At 54.9% G+C, this 20057-nt stretch overlaps 3 protein-coding genes across 3 annotated transcripts; 1 reads left to right on the top strand and 2 right to left on the bottom strand.

Annotated features, from left to right (window-relative positions):
• Nucleotides 1–3: 3 nt before the first annotated feature.
• NCLIV_028030 (conserved hypothetical protein) lies at nucleotides 4–4135 on the bottom strand (the record flags this gene model as incomplete). Its single annotated transcript, XM_003882997.1, has 2 exons — nucleotides 4–766; nucleotides 1371–4135. The coding sequence occupies 2 exons, from the start codon at nucleotides 4133–4135 to the stop codon at nucleotides 4–6; spliced, it is 3528 nt and encodes a 1175-aa protein (XP_003883046.1).
• Nucleotides 4136–5727: 1592 nt separating this feature from the next.
• Nucleotides 5728–8714, top strand: NCLIV_028020 (conserved hypothetical protein; the record flags this gene model as incomplete). The annotated part of the gene is made up of 7 exons (XM_003882996.1): nucleotides 5728–5793; nucleotides 6095–6367; nucleotides 6692–7002; nucleotides 7172–7279; nucleotides 7839–8131; nucleotides 8413–8474; nucleotides 8694–8714. The coding sequence occupies 7 exons, from the start codon at nucleotides 5728–5730 to the stop codon at nucleotides 8712–8714; spliced, it is 1134 nt and encodes a 377-aa protein (XP_003883045.1).
• A 1873-nt stretch (nucleotides 8715–10587) lies between these two features.
• Nucleotides 10588–18989, bottom strand: NCLIV_028010 (putative cAMP-specific phosphodiesterase; the record flags this gene model as incomplete). The annotated part of the gene is made up of 12 exons (XM_003882995.1): nucleotides 10588–10883; nucleotides 11360–11539; nucleotides 12168–12359; nucleotides 12662–12816; nucleotides 13374–13521; nucleotides 14093–14254; nucleotides 14702–14927; nucleotides 15322–15623; nucleotides 15943–16123; nucleotides 16577–17401; nucleotides 18048–18366; nucleotides 18958–18989. 12 exons carry the CDS (start codon nucleotides 18987–18989, stop codon nucleotides 10588–10590), a joined length of 3018 nt encoding a protein of 1005 aa, XP_003883044.1.
• Nucleotides 18990–20057: the final 1068 nt, after the last annotated feature.

Below are 20057 nucleotides of genomic sequence, written 5' to 3'. Positions count from 1 at the left end.
GTCTCAAAACACCTTCAGTTTCTTCTCCTTCCCCTTATCGCTGATGAGCTTTAAGATCACCTCTTCTTCTTCTTTCATCCGCCTGAGTTGATTCTCTTTCGCCGCGGCAATGCCTCCATAGTAGCCAGCGAAGGCTTCCACGCCTCCTCGAGCCTTTCCGCCGTCTGCGTGCCGTCTCTGATTTACCGTTGCAACCCCAATTTCCTTCTTCAGCGCCCGTTGACGCTGCTGAAGATCAAAGAGCTGCTTGCGCAGCGCCTTCTCACCCACATTTTTACTCCTTCTCAGCTGCTGTAGCTTCTGAAGGTGTTCCTCCTCCTCCTGTTTTCGGCGGTTCTCCTCCATCTCCAAAGGACCCAGCGTCCTTTCGCCGAACGCTTCCTCGAGCTCGTGGCCTGTCTCGCCACCGGTTCTCGCTCCTCGCGTCTTCGTCTCAGCGATGTCTGCTCTCCTGCCTCGCGCGTCGCCGCTCGCGGGGTCTGACCTCTCCACCGTGGCGAATCCACTGGAATAAATGCTGTTGATTAAACCAAACGCTCCGTCATTCGCCACGGCCTCCTCTCTCGCCAGAGCGCGCGTAGCCGACGCGCCGCAAAACGAAGGGACGAGCGCGCCCTCCGCGTACTGCCAGGAGCCAGCAGAAGCGGAGCAGTTTGCGCCGGCAGCAGACGGGCCATCTGCGCCTCCTCGCCGACGATTTCTCCCCCGGCGGCGAGCGGCCAACGGGTCGCTGATGAAATCCAGGGAGAGTCGCGGCGGAAGAACACTGAAGACGCACGCGAGGGAACACCCAGATCCAGCAAAAACACACAGAAGGCTCACTGAGAGTGTCCGCTGGTTCCATCATACAGATACCCGCGTCTGAGATAATCACCGTGCACGTGCGTGTGGACACACCGATCCCTTTGAGTATTCCTTCGTCTCTGGTGAGAAGTCAGCAAAGACAGCCGGTGGCCAGCGACGTGTCCACGGCGCTTGGAGAGAAGACAGGGCTTCCGTCCGTCTCTCGCCCTTTGGCAAGAGCGGCGGCTGTGGCGAGTGACGGAGCCTTTGGAAAACAGAATTCCTCCAGCCAGACTGGCCCCAAAGGGACACGACTCCCAACCGACAACCACAGGATTTCTGCGCGAGACGGGAAACACCACGGGGAAAAGCCGCACAGCGGTGGCATAACCCGATCACTCGCCGCGCGTGAAAAGCGTTGTGACTAACCTTTACTCTCGCTACATCCGCGGAGGCATATCACTTTCGGTGCAAAGCGTGCGGTTGCTTTGTTCTCGTTGCTACATGGCACGGCGTCGCCTCAGGAAAACGAGGACTCACGCACCCACCGTTAGGTCCTATCGGACACAGCCGCGGAGGCGACTTACCGAATGCCCAGTGGATTGACCAGTGGCGGAAGCGAAGGCGGCGGAGACAGTTTCTCATGTTCGCCTGGCCACACAATCGTGCCTCCTTCGATGCCATCGGCCTCGTCGTTGTCGTCTTCACCACTGGACTCCGTCTCAGAGGAACCAGGCCGAGCGCTGTTGCCTCTCTCGGATTTTTGTCGTCCTGTGTCTCGAGTGTGAAGAGGCGGCCGATCGGTTGCGCAGGTGGGGCCGGAACGGCCTGCGACCTCGTCGACGCCGCCCGAAGGTTTCAGCCCCCCTTTCCCGAGATTTGGACCCTTTTTTTCGCTCCCCCCGTCGCTGTTCTGCCGCGCCTGCAGGAGGCGCTGAGAGCGGCCGAGACACTCGCCGGGACGGTACCCCCACCGCTGCATGAGCCGGAGACCCACGCCGCTCGTGTACAACATCCAACAGCCAAAGTGAGAGCTGCCGCTGAGTGGACAGGATTGCGAGGACGCAGAAGACCCCGACGAAGCGGGGGAGGGAGACAAGGCGTCTCTGTTTCGTGAGGAGAAAGCAGACGAGAAGCGCGCGCGGAGGTCGAGAGCCTTGACGCCAAGCAGGGACTCGAGTCGACGGAGTTTCTGCCATCTTTCGCTTCCTTCTTCCTCGTCACTTGGCGTCGAACGCGTTTCTTGCTCCTCACTGTCGTCGCTGGAGCTCGAGCTGTCGACGCTGATCGCGTCGGAATCCAGGACCACGACGTTGGCTCCAACTCGCCGGTCCCCTTCTCTGCCCCGTCGCCGCGCTGCCTCGGATGTCTGGACGTCGTCACACGATTCCTCTTCGCTCGCCGATTTCTCGATGCATGTCCTGTGCGCGGAAGCGCTCTCCTCTGCAGGCGAAGCGATTCGCGGATGAATGCAGGCTGCTCGACACAGCAGCCGCTGCCTGCGCGAAGCCCCGTCTCGAGTCGCGTCAAGCTCGACTCGTCCGTACATCGTCCACTGGCCTCTCGCCGCTGCTGGGTCCCCCTGGCCTTCAGGTTCGGCGCGCTTCCGTCTCTTCCTCAGCGCCTGAACGAGCCGCGCCTTGTGCCAAGTCTGAGAGCCGTCGGGCAAAACAAAGACGGGCCGTCCTCGGTAGAAGAGGGCAGTCGCGTTCGCGGACGTTCCTCTGCCGAGGTGTTCCGCGTCTTCGCAGTTCCCTTCGCTCGGCGTCTCGTGAGACGAATGGGCGACCTGAAGCATCTCCCTCAAAGCCCCCGCTGAGTTCCAGTGGACGAGACACACGTCGCACGCAGGAACCCACGTGCCGTGCGAGAACCGACACCGCCAGCTGTATGGACACCCCGCGCTCTCCACATACGCGGCACTGGGAACAAACGCCCCTCCTGGCGCCCTCGAAACGTCTTCCGCCCTGGCTTCCCTCTCTCCTCGAATCGTTGCACGCCCCGCCTCGTTCGGGTTCCGCGCCGCTGTGTCCGCATTCTCCGCCTTCCCTCCCGCGCCTCGGCTGTCCGTACAGTGCAGCTGCTCCGCGAGGATCTGCGCGTTTCCGAGGATCTGCAAACCGGCGTCTGAGGCCACCTCTCTGGCAGCCGCTACCTCCGGTCGCTCGTTTTCCGGGCGTTTTGCGGTCGGTCCGCCAGCTGGGCACGCCTCTCCCCCGCGGGCGCCTTCGTCGGCGGTTCCGGAGGCGCGAGGAGCTGGGAACACGCAGGCCAGCGCGGCGGAGTGGGGACGGAGAAACTGCAGCAGGTGGAGACAGGGAATGTCTCGAGGAGCGAGCGGAGTGAGTGTGGTGACGAGAGCCCAGAACCGAGGCGGAGACGAAGCCGGTGAGGACGGAGCAGCCGGAGCCGAGGACGAAACCGAAGGATTCGGAGACACTGGAGACAGCCGGTCGCGGCGCTCGTGGCACCACTTTGCACAGAGGGGCAGAACCCGGTCAGGGTCCAGATCCGACGCTCCGAGCTCTTGCGAAGAGGCTGATGCGATGGTAGCTGAGGCAGCGGAAGCCTCCGAGGACGAAGGCCGCGCTGACGCAAAAGAATGCAAGGGAGAAGGAGACTGAAGCAAGGCGTGGACGGTGCCCAGTCTCCACTCGATGCTTCCATCAGGTTGGACGACGGGGAAGATACACCGGCATGCACCGTCTTTCGGTTCCCTGCGACGCTTGCCCGTCGCCTCGGTGTCTCCCGATTCTCCTTCTTCTCCTTCGGAAAAGGACATCCCAGAAGACTCGTCGCTAGACACCACCAGGACGGCGCTCGCGCCTTGTCCCTCGTCCTCCCTTCTTTCTTCTCTTCCGCCGTCTGCTTCCTGTCTGGCTGCCTCTTGGCCCTCGCCTCGCGCTCTCTCTGGTTGTGCCGCCTTCGCCTCCTGAGAAAGCCTCTCCCGCTTGAGTTCGAGCAGCGTCTGCTTCATCAACGTGATCGCGGCGAGGAGCTCTTCTTCCGCCTGTTCGATATAGGAAACCGAGCCGGAGATTTCTTCTCGCATCGCCTCGGCTTCTGGTGTACGGACAGCGACGGGGGCGGCGCCTTCAGGGAGAGCAAGACACAAGGACGCAGGGGCAGCCGTCTGGGCACACTGTTCGTCAAGATTCGCGAGGCCCGCGCGCAGGCTTTCCTTCTGTTGTTGAAGCGACTCCACTTCTTCCTCCAAACGCCGAATGGAGGCAAGCGTTTCCTCCTCCTGTTCTCGCAGATGTGACAGCGAGGCGGAAGAGGAGGACGGTTTCTCATCGTCGCCCGAAGAATCTCGAGGCACTTCCGCAAGAGAAAAAGAAATGTGCGCCATTCTTTGGCCGCGTTTCTACGGGGGGATCTGCAGACGAAGCGACAAAGGCGCGAGGCTTTCTGCCCAGTTTTCCCAGTTCTTGTCTATAAATACTCCTTATCGCTCCTCTTCTTCGTCTTCTGTTGCCCTCGCTTGGTCTTTTTTTCGTCCTCTCCATTTCCACTTCCGTTCTCTACTACCTTTTCCTCTTAATACGCCTACGCGGGGTGTTCCTCCGCTTCTGTTCCTTCATACACACACGGAAAAAAGAGAAACGGTGAACACGGGAACGGGGGCGACAAGCATGCATGAACTGAGAGATGGAGAAGATAGGAAGAGAAAGAGTAGAGAAAGCGAAGAAAAGATCGAACAGAAGAGCCGGCGAGGAGACAGAGAGGAGGGAGGGCGGCGAGGGCCGACGTAACAAACTAGGGCACGAGACGAGGACAGGAGGCGGCGGAAGGAAATAACGCTGGAACAGAGGAGAGATGAAATCGGGGAAAGTCGAAAGACTCTGACGGGTTGCTGCCAAAGAGGCGGCAACGAAAAGACAAAAGAGGCGCGTGAGTGGCGCAGAGTTTCGACATCGGACTTCGCGTGAAACTTTTCACAGCGCTCGTTCCGATTGGTTTAAATGCCCGTGTCGCGGGGGCGTGACAAAAAAACGGGCCGAGACTCTCTTTTGTGGCCTTCTATTCTGCGTACTTTCTCTTTGCTTCAGTTTTGCCTCCCCCTTTTCCGTCCGATTCTTCTCCCTCCCCTTCCCTCTCTGCCCCCCTGCGCTATTCTGGACACACGTGCTGGTGCTTCGCCCCTCATTTCTCCTCTTCCGCAAGAAGCTGACTCGACAACAGAGGTTGACACAGGCCACGCCGTGAAATCTAAATTGAAGTAGACTTCTTCTGATCGCTCTCGCAAACGCTTAACGGCCTCGCTCCCTAACTCCCTCGTCCTCCCGTTGGTAGCCCTGGCCTTCGTCTTTTCGCTGCGGCGTCGCCAGCGACAGTTCGCGTACTTCCACAGCGGGCGTTTCTTTCTCTTCAATCCGTCCGTGACGCCCTCCTGGCTGCTCGCTGGGCTCCTCAAATCTTTTCCGCGACTTGCACAGATTCGGTTTCCCGTCGTCTTTTCGCCGCGGGGCAGGCGGCTGCACGTGGGAGACCCAACAGAGCCGGAATACTCTGGGGAAAGTAGCTGACTCAACATATATATATATATATATATATATATATATATATGTACATAATATACATAAACATATACATATATATTATACATAAATATATGTATGTATGAGTCTTCACTGGAGCTGATCTAGGGGTTGAGAGATGTCGTTCCTCCTCTGGGCCTTGGATATGCCTACCGAGAGTAAAACTGCGGAGTAACCAGCTGTTTGTCAGGTCCGATTTTCCATACGTGTTTCTCCTTTACAGCCGTTCGTGTCTTCACACGCATCCGTTTATCCTTTAAGGTTGCGTTCAAGACCTTGATGTCAATTCTATTCGATATAAACTCTTTTTAGTTCGGTGCAAAAATATATATATATATATATATATATATATATATATATATATGCATGTCGAAGAACCGAGGTGTTTTGACATTAGAGGAAGATGAAGCTGGACACGTTCCGTCGTCTAAGGATTCCTGCTCAGAAAGATTCTCCTTTCTGCTGGGAGGTGAGTTGAGTGAACAGGGAAGGGGAGAGATGAGCCAGGTGCGTACGTTCCTCGTCGTCTTGGAAGAAAAGGATACGCCCTTTGCGCAGGGCGGCTGCGAGTGAAAGCATTGCAGGCCAGATTGGTTTTTTGCGAGTTCAGCGGAGCTGGTGCGCATTCAGGTCGTCCATCAAAACATCCAGGCGTGTCCTGCGCCTTTTCACTGTGTGCGAGTGTATGTACACTGCAGCAGGTTGCCGAGTTCTCGGAGTGGAGGCAGCTAGTACACACCATGTGCGTTGATGTGTTTCGTCTCTGTCAGGTGCTGGTCAAGCAAGATGCCTACACGCCGGCTACGAAACCCTCAGACAGCACGGATGCTTCGAATGCTTCTCGCCATCCCGAGCTCGATGCAGCTGAGGCGGATGCACGAGGAAGAGCCGCGTGCACGGTGTTTATGACGTCTGTGCCTCCTGCGCTTTCCGTATCCAAGCTCTGCCGCGTGCTGGAGGAATCGTTTGGGGAAATCGAAGACGTCCGCGAGAAGATTGTGGTTCAGAAGGGAGGCAATCAGGAACACGGTCGCCGGCGAAAGGTGCGACACAGAAGCGGCAACCACCCAGACGCTGTAGAGAACGATAGAGGAGAGAGAACAAGGCAGGGAGGGGCGAAGGGAAGCTAGGGCGAAAGCAGAGCGTGGCGGGAAGAGGACGAAAGTGGAAAAGAAGCGGGAAAACGAAGAGGGACAGAAGGTGAAGGGGCCAAGACAAAGGGGGAGGCGAAGGCAGAAAAGGAGCGCGACCGGCAGGAGAGGCGGGACGAGGAACGAGGGGAGAGAAGCGAAACCAGGGGACGGAAGATGATCCTAAACGTCGCTGGCGTCAAGGACACGGTGTGGTTTGTGTTTCTGTGTGTACAGACAGCAAGCCAAAGCAACTTGGTTTCGGCCAGCCTGCACCCGTCGTTCGCCGCCGTTCGCCTGCTCCACTTTGTTTTCCGTTCTGCTCTTTCCGTGTCTGCTCTGCTTTCTGCGGCGCTTCCGCTGGGAAGTGGAAAGACACAGAAATCGGTCGCGGTCCCCCGCGAGAAGAAATCTCAAGCTGAACGCAGGGGCTTCCTCGCGAGCGACGATCAGACGGTCCATGGCAGCCTTCGTCTCGGAACCGGTGGCGTCGCAGCGTGGCTGCAGGAGGCTGGCGCTATCGGAAAGACTCCCGATGAGCTGCAGAGGTACGCGCGCCGTGCAGCTTTGTCTTTTTGTGCACGTCTGGTTCCCGTCAGCGTCACACAGGGTTGAGCGATCTGCGCCCCGTTCTGGATTCAGTGGGAGTTCGAATCGAAGGTGCGGCCAGTCGATTAAGGGACTCGATGCTGTCTGTATCTCTCGCCTCTGTTCCAGGGATGTCGACGAGTTTATGGCGAACCACGACTTGAAGAAGGAAATCGAGAGACAGCGAATCAAGCAGCAGCAACTGACAGACGAGGACGGCTTCACTCTCGTTGTCGGGTAAGAACGCGTTGGGCCGCCTTGTTCGATTTTCGACGCGTTGACCTTGTCCGTCGCTATCTCCCTTGGTTCCACTTTGGTCTTGCTGAGGAACCCGTGCGGTTCGGGAAACGGCCTGTACGCTGAGTGGTTCGAGGCGGATTTCTCTCCCCTTTGTCGCGTCGAGTGAACGTCGACAGGTCGTTTTGCGTTGCTCGTTTCCTTTTCGTTTTTTCCCCTGCGCCGTCTTCGTACCGCAGTGTGTCTCTCAATCTGATCCACCGCCCGGTTGTTTCTGATGGGACTCGAGCTGTCTTCTGCACTGCTTACTGCTGATGTTTCGCAGCTTTCTCTGTGTCCTTGCCCAGCGAACGTGGTCAGTTGTCTCTCTTTGCTGGCGTTCCTTTCCCCTCTTCGTCGAGAGGACGGCAGGCCCTGTGGCTTTCCGACGTTTTGCGCGCCTCATGCGTCCTTTCCTCGCCGGAGGGGAGCACTGGCGCCAGACTGTTTCTGTGTTTCCGCGTGTTTCGTGTCGTGCACGCCATTGTCTCTCTTCGTCTCTCGCGCGGTGACACTTCAGGTCGTCTGCGACAGCGTCTGACGGGACGACGTTCAAGTCCATCCGCCGCCTCGACGCCCCTGGGGCCTCGCCACTGGGCGTGGCAGTTTCAGGCGCGCGAGAGAGACTGAAGAGCGGGGCCGAGGAGCAAGGCGCCGTCAATCTCTGCGTTCAGCAGAATGCAGCTGCGGCTGGCGTCAACGGCATCAATGAGACGGGAGGCGGCACGGGAGGTCGCCGGAGGAAGAAGAAGAGAAAGGGTGGGATCGAGGAGGACTTTTACCGATTTCAGAGACGCGAAAAGAGACGAAAAGGTGAGTCAACCTCAGGCCGACTCGCACACTCCATAGGTTGCTCGGGTGATCGATGTCCTGTCACGTTCGCGAAATGTGTCGTTTCCTCGACGTGGCGTTTCCCCAGCGCCGGCGGCTCCTTGTGTCTCGACACTCGGGAATTAGATGCAAGGCGGACTGCCTGGTGTATCGGCTTTTTGCTGCGCACCCCTCTCTCAGAGGCACACCGACGTCTTGTGGCAGCCTTGTCGTTCTCTGGATTCCTCGCGCGCGGCTTCGTATGTTTTGCCGTGGCCTTTCAGAGTTCCTCGACGTGCAGCGATCGTTGGTGGCAGACGAGAAGGCCGTGGAAGCGATGGAGAAAGTGAGTGTGTCTCTGCATGTCGAGACACGGGTCACCAAGTGTATCGTTTCGGCCCGACAACACGCGGAGAAAAGCGTGTTGGTCTTCGAGGCAACTGGGCTCTTTTGTCGGCTGCATTGCTCCATGACGGAAAGGGTCGGAAGAGTGTAGGGAGGTGTCGCCAGTGTGACGAAATACCGAGGGCATGGGCGTCCATGTGTGTGTGTTGTTGACTTGCAGGCACACAAATTCTCACTCTGATCTGTGGTCTTCTTCAAATACAGATGGGTCTTCACAAAAACACGGCGAAAGATCTGCTTGGTGTGCTCTTCTTTTCATCTTTTCCCTTTTCAGCCATTCGCCTCTTCTCTCTCGTCGGCGCCTGTTTTGTTGTTCCCTAAAACCTTCAGTGCTTACAGCTTTTCTGTGTGCGAATCGGATCCCGATTCCTATGCGTGCTCCAGATTGTATTCCGCAATCTTTTTCTTATTCCCTTCCGTTCGTGCAGAGAGAACCTCGGTTTTCCTTACCTCCTCTCTGGTAGAAAATCCAGCCCCCACCTGGCTTGACGACAGAAGTGTCAAGACATTCGCCTGTCGTCGGCTTACGCGACAGTGTAGAGAAAGGCACTGGATAGACACCGTACTTTCTCAGGACTGCAGGAAGAAGAGAAAGCTGATTCATGTAAAGCTGGTCTACACTGTATCCGTGGGGTCCGTCTGAGTCTCAGAGCCCCCCTAACCTTAAATGAAGCCACTGGAGCAGCGACAGTGCACAACACCACAAAGGGCCGAAGGAGTAAAACAGCCTGGCTGCGGCCAGGCAGGTTCAACGTTTTGGTCCAGCAACATAGCCCCGCTAATTCACTGGCTTGTATCAAGCAGCATTTCATTCAGTGACGTTCGCGAACTCACAACGTAAAAAAGGCGGCAATCGGTGTCCTTTTGGAAAACACCAAGGCATCCTCAGTTTCAGTCAATCGTCATCAGCCGTGTATACTCTGTTTTCCTTGGGCGATCCGAATCCGCTACTGCGAGCAGCGACTCCCGATTCCCATACATCAGCGCATGAAGCGTTTAGCGTTTTCAGCTTATATCGCTGTCGAATCCGATTCTCTCTGTGGGTCTGAACGAATCTCGTACTTGACTTGCATGCCCGCAACCTGTACAGATCCACCGGGACAGTCCCGGCCACTCGCAGCTTCACCACTCGTGGTGCGCCGGGCACTGGCGTTCGTAACCCCCAGGTGGATGGGGCGAACCTGGTTTGCACGACTTTCGCCGTCTTTCCAGTGTTTCGTGTGGGGGGAAGGGGAAGGCAAGATGCCTTCATCGGCTTCCCCCGCCGGTGTGCCATCACAGTAATATCTGGAGATACCCCGAATCTGAGCAGCGTGGAACCGCTGCAGCTGCACAGTTATCTAGTTACGATTCGGCCTGACGGCGTCACCGCCAGGGTCGCTGGCTTGTCGTGAACTCTTCGACGTGGCATGGCCGAGAGGGCCTTGCGCGAGGCTAGAACCAAAAAGCAACTTTCCAGTCCCATAACGCGAAGCGCAGTGCCGGCTGAATATGCCCAACGAGCCGAGAGCCTCAACAGTGTGCAGCCACGACTCATACTTACATCGGAGCTCGGAACGTTTGCGATCAGTAAGCGGGAACACGCACCAAGTCTCGTCGGACTCGTGTACACTCTGCATTACCAAGAAACAAGTTACGGACGATGACAGACTGGCGACACTCCTATGGTTTTCTACACGAGTGAAGCAAACTCGAGTCTCTCGACGTGGAACAGATGTTTTCGAGAGGCGTTGCCACACGTTAGAGCTCTGTATCGTTCTGCATTTGGCACGTAACCGAGAAAAAGAGATCGGGCTTCGTTGATTTCAGTCAAAAGGTGTCAGCAGAGTCACACATGCAGGTGGACAAGTGGAAGGCGGCCACTCTATCCCCGTACAGAGCAGCTGCGATATTTTCAATCAAAGACAGGACAGTCTCCTGGGCACCCACGCTACTACCGAGTTTCTGGGTAGTTTAAAGATGCAGATGCGTCCACGGCGAATCAGGCCTACTCGCGCCGGCATACTGAGGTCGCGTTAAAAGGGGAAAGGTGCATCGAGGGCGACATTCCGTGCTCAATCATTTTTGTCCAACTTTTGCATCAGGTTCTTCTGATTGGCCTCCAGAGTGTCGAGAACGTCTTTCTGGAGATGAGGAGCCAAGCCGAGGACCAAAACCGTCATGAGGGGCTTTACGGCGACTTCGACGAAGGCTACATGACACTTATCGACGTTAGTAAGTTCTCGGTCGCAGAACGGAGAAACTGTCAGAGCCAGCTGCTTCTCGGTGTCTCCCATCGCAAAGAACTCGTCGATCATTCTGTCCTTCCATTTGCTGTAGACTGCCAGTTGCCGGCACGTGAAGCTGTAATCTGCGGTGTCGCCAGAGCAAAAACAAATGCCCAGGCCTTTTGTTTATCGCGTGCTGGATTGGAAACATTCGCGCTGTGTCATAAATGTTCAAAAACAGATTACCAGGAAAAACGAAACGCATGCTTGCGTCTCAGCATTCCCTATGGAGAATCTACCACCGAGGCCCTGCACTGCCGTATCTATTCCGGTCCGTGGAACCCGTTGTACTTTTATGAGTCGGGAGTTAGAGCTGCCGGGAAACTATGTGCTCGAATGAAGACTAACGCCTAGGTGGTGATGGGAAAGGAACCGTCAACTGCATTGGAATCGATTCGCCGTCGTTCTGCTGACTTTGGGTGTAAGAAAGCTACGGCGGCCCACCGTGCGCCGGGGTCCGCTACTTTTTTAGTTGTCTAATTTTTTAGATGGGTTTCATCAGTTTGTGCGTCTCGTTCAGTCATTTTTCTCGGAGAGGAAATTAGAACGGCTCCTTTACCTGACGCCCTCAGAAGAATGGTGAGAAGCAGTTGCTTGTCTGCTGGTGTGGCCGCCGTAAACTTGATGGACACTTTGGTGCGGAACATCGCCACTTGACGCGCAGATTTCGAGATGTCGAAGTTCAGCAGAATGTCGATCATGTGGAGTCTAAAAACTTGCCAGAGCGGCATCATGTCTCCTGAAAAGTGGTTAGAGGTGAAAGGTCGCGTTTCCCCACGCATGTGGCAAACACAGCTAGAAGGCTCGCTGAGTTCCACGCACCCCCCATAGTGCCATAGCGGCGTCGCGTTTCCTTCGCCTAGATAACTCGGTTCCGAGGGACAGAAGTGTAGGATCGAAAATAGAGGAATTTAGGCGACCTCTGTCTCAGAGTGATAAAGCGCGAAGCTCAGTGCTTCAGCTCTATCAACGTGGCATCGTTGTCTTGTACCCTCGTCCCATCATCTTAGAGTTGAGGACATCGACAAGTGTGTACAGGCCCCTACGATGAGAGCTGCCAGCTGCTTTCGTGCAGTGCCTCGAATCGGTCAAAAAAAACTAAAGTGGATGCCCCTACGATGAGAGCTGCCAGCTGCTTTCGTGCAGTGCCTCGAATCGGTCAAAAAAAACTAAAGTGGATGGTCTACGCCGCAAGGTCTGAGACAGCCTCAGTGGCATAGGCAGTACAGAAACGTTGGTGGGGGGCAAGGTGTGATGGTCCACTGTCAAGACCAGGTGTATACGCTCTTGCACGTCATGCACACGTCCCAAAAGAGAGAAGATTGAGTGCTCTTCGAACCCCTTTCTGGCCCCCGTGCGGTGCTTACCAAAGAAGTTGTACTCATCACGTGCCACCAAGCACGAAATTGTCGACGCCACATAATTCTCGTTCACTGATTCGTCGTCGTACCGAATAGCACGTGGGTGACGCGACTTCACCAGAAATGTGTTGGACACGCCCGGATGGCCAAAGTGGCAAACCAGGGCGCAGAAATGACACAAGAAAACATCGTATTCGCCTGCGTGGGCAAAATAAACAGGTGGGTAAAAAGGGAGCAGAAAGCGGCTGGGCGCGCGGTGCGTTTCCGGGCGCCTCTTTCGTTTGACCTCCCAACGAGCGCTGCTGGCCCACAGCAGGCTCCAGGTGCACAGAACGCACCTGGGACATACGGCTTCAACGGCACTGAAGGTAAAAGAGGGGCAAGAGAGTGTCAGGTGTTTTGACGCGACTTCTGCCTTCCTCTATGAATCTGAAGCCGTATCATGTTGGCAGCTGCAGCCACTAAAGCTAGTGCCTATGGCTTTTTCGTCCTGGGCTCACTTAGCAGCGTTCCGAGCTTGCCGATCGTGAGGAAATAGTGCATGGCTTGGATCATGTCGGCAGTGTGTGCTGCGCAGTGAAACTTCACATTTTTCTGGAATGACGTTTGAACGACTTTCAGGAAATCGAAGAGGCGGTCCAAGTCGAAGTTGAATCTGCAGAGGCATGAACCAAAGCGACAGTCTCGTTTACGAGATCGCAAGACTTATGCCGAATTTCGAATTCGTGTTTTATAGCGCGACGCCTCTATAGAAGGCAAAAGAATTCTTCTTTCACGGACTACGGACTCTATTATGCCCTTCAAATTTGACTCAGTAAGGGAACTGCCCCCGCGAGTTACTCCAGCTGAAACTTTGGGTCTGCACAAAAGCCTAAACTCGCGGAGAGGCGCTCAGAGAGTGGTTTCCCACGGCCAAAACTTGTGAAAAAAATCAGAGGGTTTGGATCAGGTTTTCCACATCTCGCCAGTGCACAAATAGAACGGGGTGCGAAGGGAAGCTGGTCGCCACTGGTGACGTGATTGCAGTGATACCCTAGAGTCTTCCACGCACTAGTTAGAAGGCTTGTCGCCTGTAGCCCAGTCTATACAGGCACTGATCTCGGCCCGTTCCCTCGACAATTCCGAGGCGCATGCTGGATTGAGAATAGAGCGCATGTGGACGTTAGCAGACGGGGATAAGCCGTAGTTTTGTTTTTTTGAGTCTTAACTAACTTCGTCATGATCGTCGGGAAGGTCGCAATTGCCCGGACGAAAACGACAGGGAGGAGATTCATGTCGCACACGTCGCTGGCATGCAGTGCGTCCCACTGCCATTCGTCGAACGGCCGCATGGCCTCGTTTACTTGCTCCTGCTCCGCCCCTGTTCGCATGCATAAAACAGGATAGCAACAAATACCCAGACACCTCCCTGAAGACCTGGGGGAAACAACAACACCCGTCACCTCAGAGCTTTCGAAAGACACAGCGATCAGCGGCAAACAAGGCGCGGCACAGACAGCTTGACTTCAGACTGCATCAACGAAATGTGGGCCGCGTGGTGTCTCCTCACCGAGCCGCTTCGGTGGAAAAACCCACGTCTTTATTTCGTCTTCCCCGTGAGGCACAAGTCATGGGCATACGCTTTCTCATTTCACTATAGAGTCTACATCAATCCCGTTTCCTCTGCATGGGAGTCAACTGTCTTTGTCCATTACTGAGCGAAAGAATAGGTTGATATTTCATACGAAGATGCAGATTGAATCACGCTTTGGGCAAGCTTAGATTTGCATCGCTGAACCTCTGAAAAATGCGAATGAGTCCAAGCTGTTCGTACACTCGCTGAGGTCCACGACGTCCACGCCCAGAGGTAAAAGCGTCAGAAGAATCTGACAGCTTCGAGAGTGCAAGTCAAAAGCCAGGGGTGCTCCGTGCGGTCTGGTGTCCCTGCTTACCCGTGATTTGTGACGCCTGATAAAGAACTGCGAGAATGTCAATAGACTTTTTGTTTCGTTCTGTCCGAAAGGACTTAGAGGCCGAGGAACCCATCATGGTGCTTGATTTGCTCCCCTTTGTGAACATTGAGGGTGCGCTTTTCATTCCACCAACAGTGGCAGCTGCACGGGAGAGCAACGTGGAATGCATGTCAGGGAACAACGCTGCGTAGACTCTGCGCCTCACACCCGTGGAAAGCCGCCAACAAGCACATCGCGCATCCGCGGGAAACGACTACCCCCTCGTCTCCGGGCAAGTCTAATATCCGCTGTAGGAAACTAGGAAACCGGTTGCTTCATAGGAAACTAGGAAAGCGGTTTCTTCGAGAGAGCATCTCTGGAAGTTGCATCCACTAACACTGTAGGTTTAGTAGAGGTAAAGAACCAGTCCGGCACTGGCAGACGTTTGCCTCTCTGTACTCCTGGACGGGACAAATGTGGTGATTTTACACCCAGTCGGCATTCGTTTTGAAGTGCAGGACATATGAAAAGAGAGGCTCGGTTGGGTACTGCGAGAATGCGGACACCCTCGGTTGCGCTCGAGGAAAGCATGTTAAGAAAGAACCTTACTTAGGGGATCGAGGTTGCGCGTGTCAGACCGGTACAGTGCAGCGTCCATCATTCTTGGGTCCGGTTCCCTCAAATTCTCCAACATTTGACCGGAAATGCGGCCGTTCGTGCTGCCGATCACCATGCTTGACGAGCCGTGAGGAACTTTGGAAGCCCGCGACTGAGCCCGAGACGCGCGCACGGCTGCTTGCGTCTTGCGGGAGGCGTCGGCGCTGGCAATGATGGTCTGAGAGAAAAGGCATGAGGCCGGAAGTCAGTATAGATACGTCGAGAGTAGCGTTGTAAACGTTCCCACTAGGGTAGCTTTTCCAGGGTAAAGGGCCAGCAACAGCTTTCGCGCATGCTGCTCGAGAGCGAAGGTTCGTTTGTACAGCTACGTCTCTGCCGTTTTTTCCAGTTGTGATGGCGCGGCGTACGCGGAACACGCAGACCCCCAAGCAAGCACCAAGGTGGTGAGTGAAATCCGCAGCGTGCAAACGGTGAGATCGTGAGCAAACGCGTACAGGGTAGGCTGCCGCACACATGCTTGTACCTCTGCCCGGGGACGTAGGTTAGCGTCTTGGATGGCACTGCTGTTCTATCGAAGCGATCAGGTATTGGATAGGCGCACATTTTTGAACGGACTTCTCGGTAAAAAGAGAGAGCCTAAAACTTGCCTCTGTCGCCTGATCCTCTTCTTCCTCTTCGTTTTCGACATGAGTGTCGTAGACTTTGTTGGAAAGAATGGAATCCCAGACCCAGTCAAGCTCCGTCTTGAAGTACTTGGGAATATGCACGTTGGTCAGCAGGCCTTCGACTATCGAAGAGGCCTTTTCCAACTTCGAGGAATTGTTTGCAGACCACTCGGGGCGTCGCTCTCTGGAGTCAGGGTACTTGTGCAGCAACGCTAACGCACTGAGCAGTCGAAGAATACGCAGCAGACCTGCAGAAACAGACATGGCGACTTGCGCACGGCAGTAAGCTTCGAGCTCAGAGAGAAAAAACGAATGAGCTACACGTTCGCCGAGAGAACCTTCTGTTCTGACATTTTCGCTCATCTCGTTTTCATGCTGCAATTAACCAAAAACTCTAAAGAATGGGCAAGGTGATACACGGCTACAGTTTCACTGGTCAGAGAGGAAGAAAAGGGACACAGTCCAGCTCCAAACGAGTTTGTGTCAACCAGACACGCGAGGTGGCGGCAAGTAACGAGCCGTTGCTCTCGCGTTCGCGGAAACTTGAAACCCTCGTGAAAGACTCACCGATTCCAGATACGTAGAAGCCCAAAATGAGCAAGGTGAAGGTCGTCATTACGACAAGAGTATCGAAGGATTCGATAGGGTCTTTCAGATATATTAGGCCGTACCCAACGAACTTCCCTAGTACCTCCAATGCGAAGATGACTGTGAAGACATTGTCGATTTGCCTTGCTATAACCCGTCCCTGAGCGCAAGCGAAAGGCCAACCACACCACGCCTGGGAGTGTCCAGAGTGTGTCAAACTCAGGCAAAAACCCTGGAGCAAATGGTGCGGCCTCTGGCGAGCCTCTGTTGAAAGTGTACCCGGCAGGCGAAAGGCTCTACAAAACCGAGATTCGGCTTCTCAGAAGTTCGGCAGGGGGATGTGGTGTCTTCAAGTACACCGCCTCGATTCACTGCGTTATGTCCCACAGAACACTGGCGGAGGTCACCCGTGCAACTGAGATGTTTCCTGAGGAATTGAAATGGGGTCACCCGGCAAATTCCTTTATTATTGGCCAAGGAAATACTTTCACAGCAGGCTGCTCTCTCTTGGTATCGACCGCAAGCTGCTCACGTCCCGCAGCTGCGCTTGGTGGTGTAGCCTCGCATTTGGCAAATGCCAAAGGCTAGCCGACGGCGGGTCCTGAAGCCTTACTTGGTCGATGTTGGGAACAACGACGAGGTTGTAGTCTGGCACGTTATTCAACAGGAGGAATTCGATCAGAAGGAAGGCGGTGTACGCGAGCAGAAAACTGAGAAGAACGCGTTGGAAAACAATCGTCGACATGAAGTCGCCGACCGCCTTCCTTGCTGTGTCTACCAATGACGTTTCTGCCTGGAATAGCGTGAGATAGTCGTCATCGTACTCTTGAACTCCGGCGGGTGACAATTTGCCGCATCGGCGCAAGAGAACCCACCAGATGATGGGCTGGACAAGGAAAAACTTGACTTGGTCGACGGCGAGGGCGAGGAAAAACGATATGACTAAGGCAGTCTCGAGTCCTACTCGTCGGAGGATCGTCACGGCTCCGAGACTTACGAACACTGCGACACCCAAGATGACAGATATCAGCGAGATGTAGAGGCATTTGCGACTTCGGAGAGCAAGGGATTGCTCGATGAATTTGTCCGCCATGTCAAGGACCCGAAGCAGCAGGATCTCAAAGACCAACTGCAAGAAATTTGCGGCAAAGATCGCGCCGAAGAGCTGGAGAGCCCCGAAACACCAGATCGGCGGCGCGAACGCGGACGAGACGCTGGAATCCTTGTCGGCACTAATTGCGTGAGCGTAGATGCATGTGGACCCAACCATCTTGTCAAAAAACGTATCCTTGGCGATATCATCCGGGTAGATGCAAAGTAAAGGCGGTCGCGTTTCTTCGCCTGACACACAAGGTGGACGATTGTCCATGGTATACCCCGTCGCCGCCGTGTCCTCGGGTCGGCGGCAACCGAGGAAGCAGGTGTGAAGCCTATCCTCCTGCATGTGACCAAACACCAGTTTGCGCACACGAAGATTCAGTGTTTTCCACAAGGTGTGGATCTATCCACTTCACGTATCAGCGTACTCGTTAAGTTTGTCAGTCAGCGCCGCGTTGCCGTGCAAATAGAGCCGCTGGCTCGCAGTTGACGATGCGTTGCGCCTCTGTGCTGGTCTACGCATGACGTCCGTTTCCTGTTATCTATCCTTTTTCGGACTACTCCAAACGCAGGAGAGGCTGCCTTCGTCCCTCCTTTCTGCAATCTTCCACGTCTCTTCGAGAGACACCACCCGGAAGTGAACAACTGGGCGGACTGTGGCTGCGGCTGACGGTGTCAGAGCGCCTCTCCAGAGCCACGAAGAGGAGAAATCGTTCGTGTTGAGAGACGGTCTAGCAGGTGTTTTTACAACCGCCGCGCCTCCACAGTAACCTTGAAAATGTGTTTAGGGATTTCCGCAGCTTGTGGCTGTTCCGCTGGACTCGCGGACATTCGGAGAGCCCGAACTAGCCACGACCGATCGCCACAAGTGCCTGCTACAGGGTACATGTGGACTCGTTCCCAGAGACGTCTGGCCTAAGAAGCTATTGTCGGCCAGTGTCAAAGTGTGGATCCGTTTGGGACTGTCCAGAAACCAGCGGACTTACGTGATTGTCACAGAAGTCCGCGGAGGTTCTGAAGATTTCACAGACTTTCGTATAATTTTGTTGAATGATCAGCTGACGGTACGACTGCGAAGCAAACTGTCTCCAAAGAGCGCCAGAAGGATCCAGCGCCATGTCTTCGCAGCGCGTGTACGACTCAAAGTAGTCACCAGAGTACTTCGACTGGGTGACGCCCTCAGGAGCTGGGAAAGAAAAGAATCGTGTGTACTTGTTTCCCCGGTACTCGATCGTTCTGTCGAGCTCTTCCTCGCAGCCTCCTTCAGGGAAGTTCTCCTGCGTGCAAGTCATCAGGCAGTCTGTCCTGCGGAGGAGAGGAGAGAAAAATAAGTCGTACTCCCGTCCTTTATGCCACGCGGCACCTTAGATAGCCACCCTGTGTGATGTGTGACGGCTAAGGAGCGCACGCGCTCAGCTCAAACTTTTGGGTGCATGTTGATAAGCCTCTGTGCTGCGGTACCAGTGCATCTCTTCACGGTCTCATCGATTCCGTCACACTCACGAAAACGCAAATATCCGATTCTCTACTGGCACCTACATGGCGCGGACATTTCCACATTCTGCCTTGTTGCCTGGGATCACTCATATAATACATGTTCAGCGATGGCTAAACCGCGTCTGGGAATAGCAAGATTAAACCCCTGTTAGCTACAAATGTGCACCTCATTTGTGGAATTGGCGTCCCGTGTCTTTTCACTCTTGCCTCCTTGCTGCTGGTACGCGGTTCGGGGATTTCCCTAGGGGAGAGGAAAGCGATGCGTTCTGTCCGTGACAAAGACAGTAGGTAACTAAAGTGCGCACGATGCTCGCGTACGGTGGCTCTCCTGTATCAGCGTTACTGATCTAGAGTTTCGTTAGACGAATCCACAGCCGTGGTAAAGCATCGCACACGTACCTGTTCCGCAGCGTAGTGGCCACGTCAACCATCCCCCACGAGTAGGTGTACGCATTGATGGCGAACAGAATGAAGATCGAGGCAAGAAACCTACAGCAGCGCCAAACTATCCCAAGTCTCTGATGCTCGGGTAGAAAGTCCTCTGTGAATAGAAGTTTAAGGAAGTCATTGTTTTGTTTGAAGTGATTCCAGAGGGTAGGCACCCGAAGGTGACCCTCATCGCTCCTACAGATCTCGAACCACATGTGTCCGGTTCAAATTAAAAGATCAGGACGAAATGTTCGCCTTCATCGAACACATCCTTTTTCCTCTGTTGCATGTAACGACTAGGTCACTTTATGTGCCATCCCCGACGCCAGCGATCGGTCGTCAAAGCGAGCTGATTCAGTTACAGCAGCAGTGGCGAGGCTCAGCTACTGCACTGGTCGGATTCCCCGTAGCATGCTGTGGTGGAAAACAGCGGAAACGACGGAGCTGCACGAGCCACCGATGGATTGAGTGCATCCAGTTTGATCGAACGAATAGTGTCGCAAACAATACCGTCAGCTGGCAGTCGGCCTGCGTACCGTACTGAGCTTGACACTCATGTAACCACTGTTTTTCTGACTTCCCGTTCACATGGGAAACAGGCAGACCACCGGCGGAATTTTCCCAAGACGCATTTTCCCATGCGAGACGTCCCCGATGTGCCCTCTCACCGCCCTGACGGTACTGCCTTCGAGGCGGCAGAGCCAGCTAGATTGGTCGGCGTCCCTCCGGAAGAACCTGTTTAATGCCTCGTGTCGTCTTCTGCACTTGTGAAGGGTTCAATAGGATCTAGCGAATCTCTAGCTCAGTAAGGAGCGAATTTAGTTTCATAGGGCGCCGAGCGTGAGCTTTCAAATTCAGAGCGGATCGCGTGGAAAAGCAGGATACTCGAATACACAGTGCGAAAACAGGCACCGATCCATGAAGAGGAAAGTCACCAGAACGCTGGCGGGGGAGAAACCCCGACATGTTTGAGAGTCTTTTGGGAAAATGAAGACGCAACTTCCCTTCAGAAGCTTTCCATTGCCTACAGCGTGCTTAGCGTAAACCACTCGGCGATGTATCTCAGCATT

The sequence above is a fragment of the Neospora caninum genome, chromosome VIIb (genome assembly GCF_000208865.1).
Source record: "Neospora caninum Liverpool complete genome, chromosome VIIb".
Taxonomy (NCBI): domain Eukaryota; phylum Apicomplexa; class Conoidasida; order Eucoccidiorida; family Sarcocystidae; genus Neospora; species Neospora caninum.
Note: the sequence above shows the minus strand (reverse complement) of the source record. Positions and strands in the feature narration are given on the sequence as shown.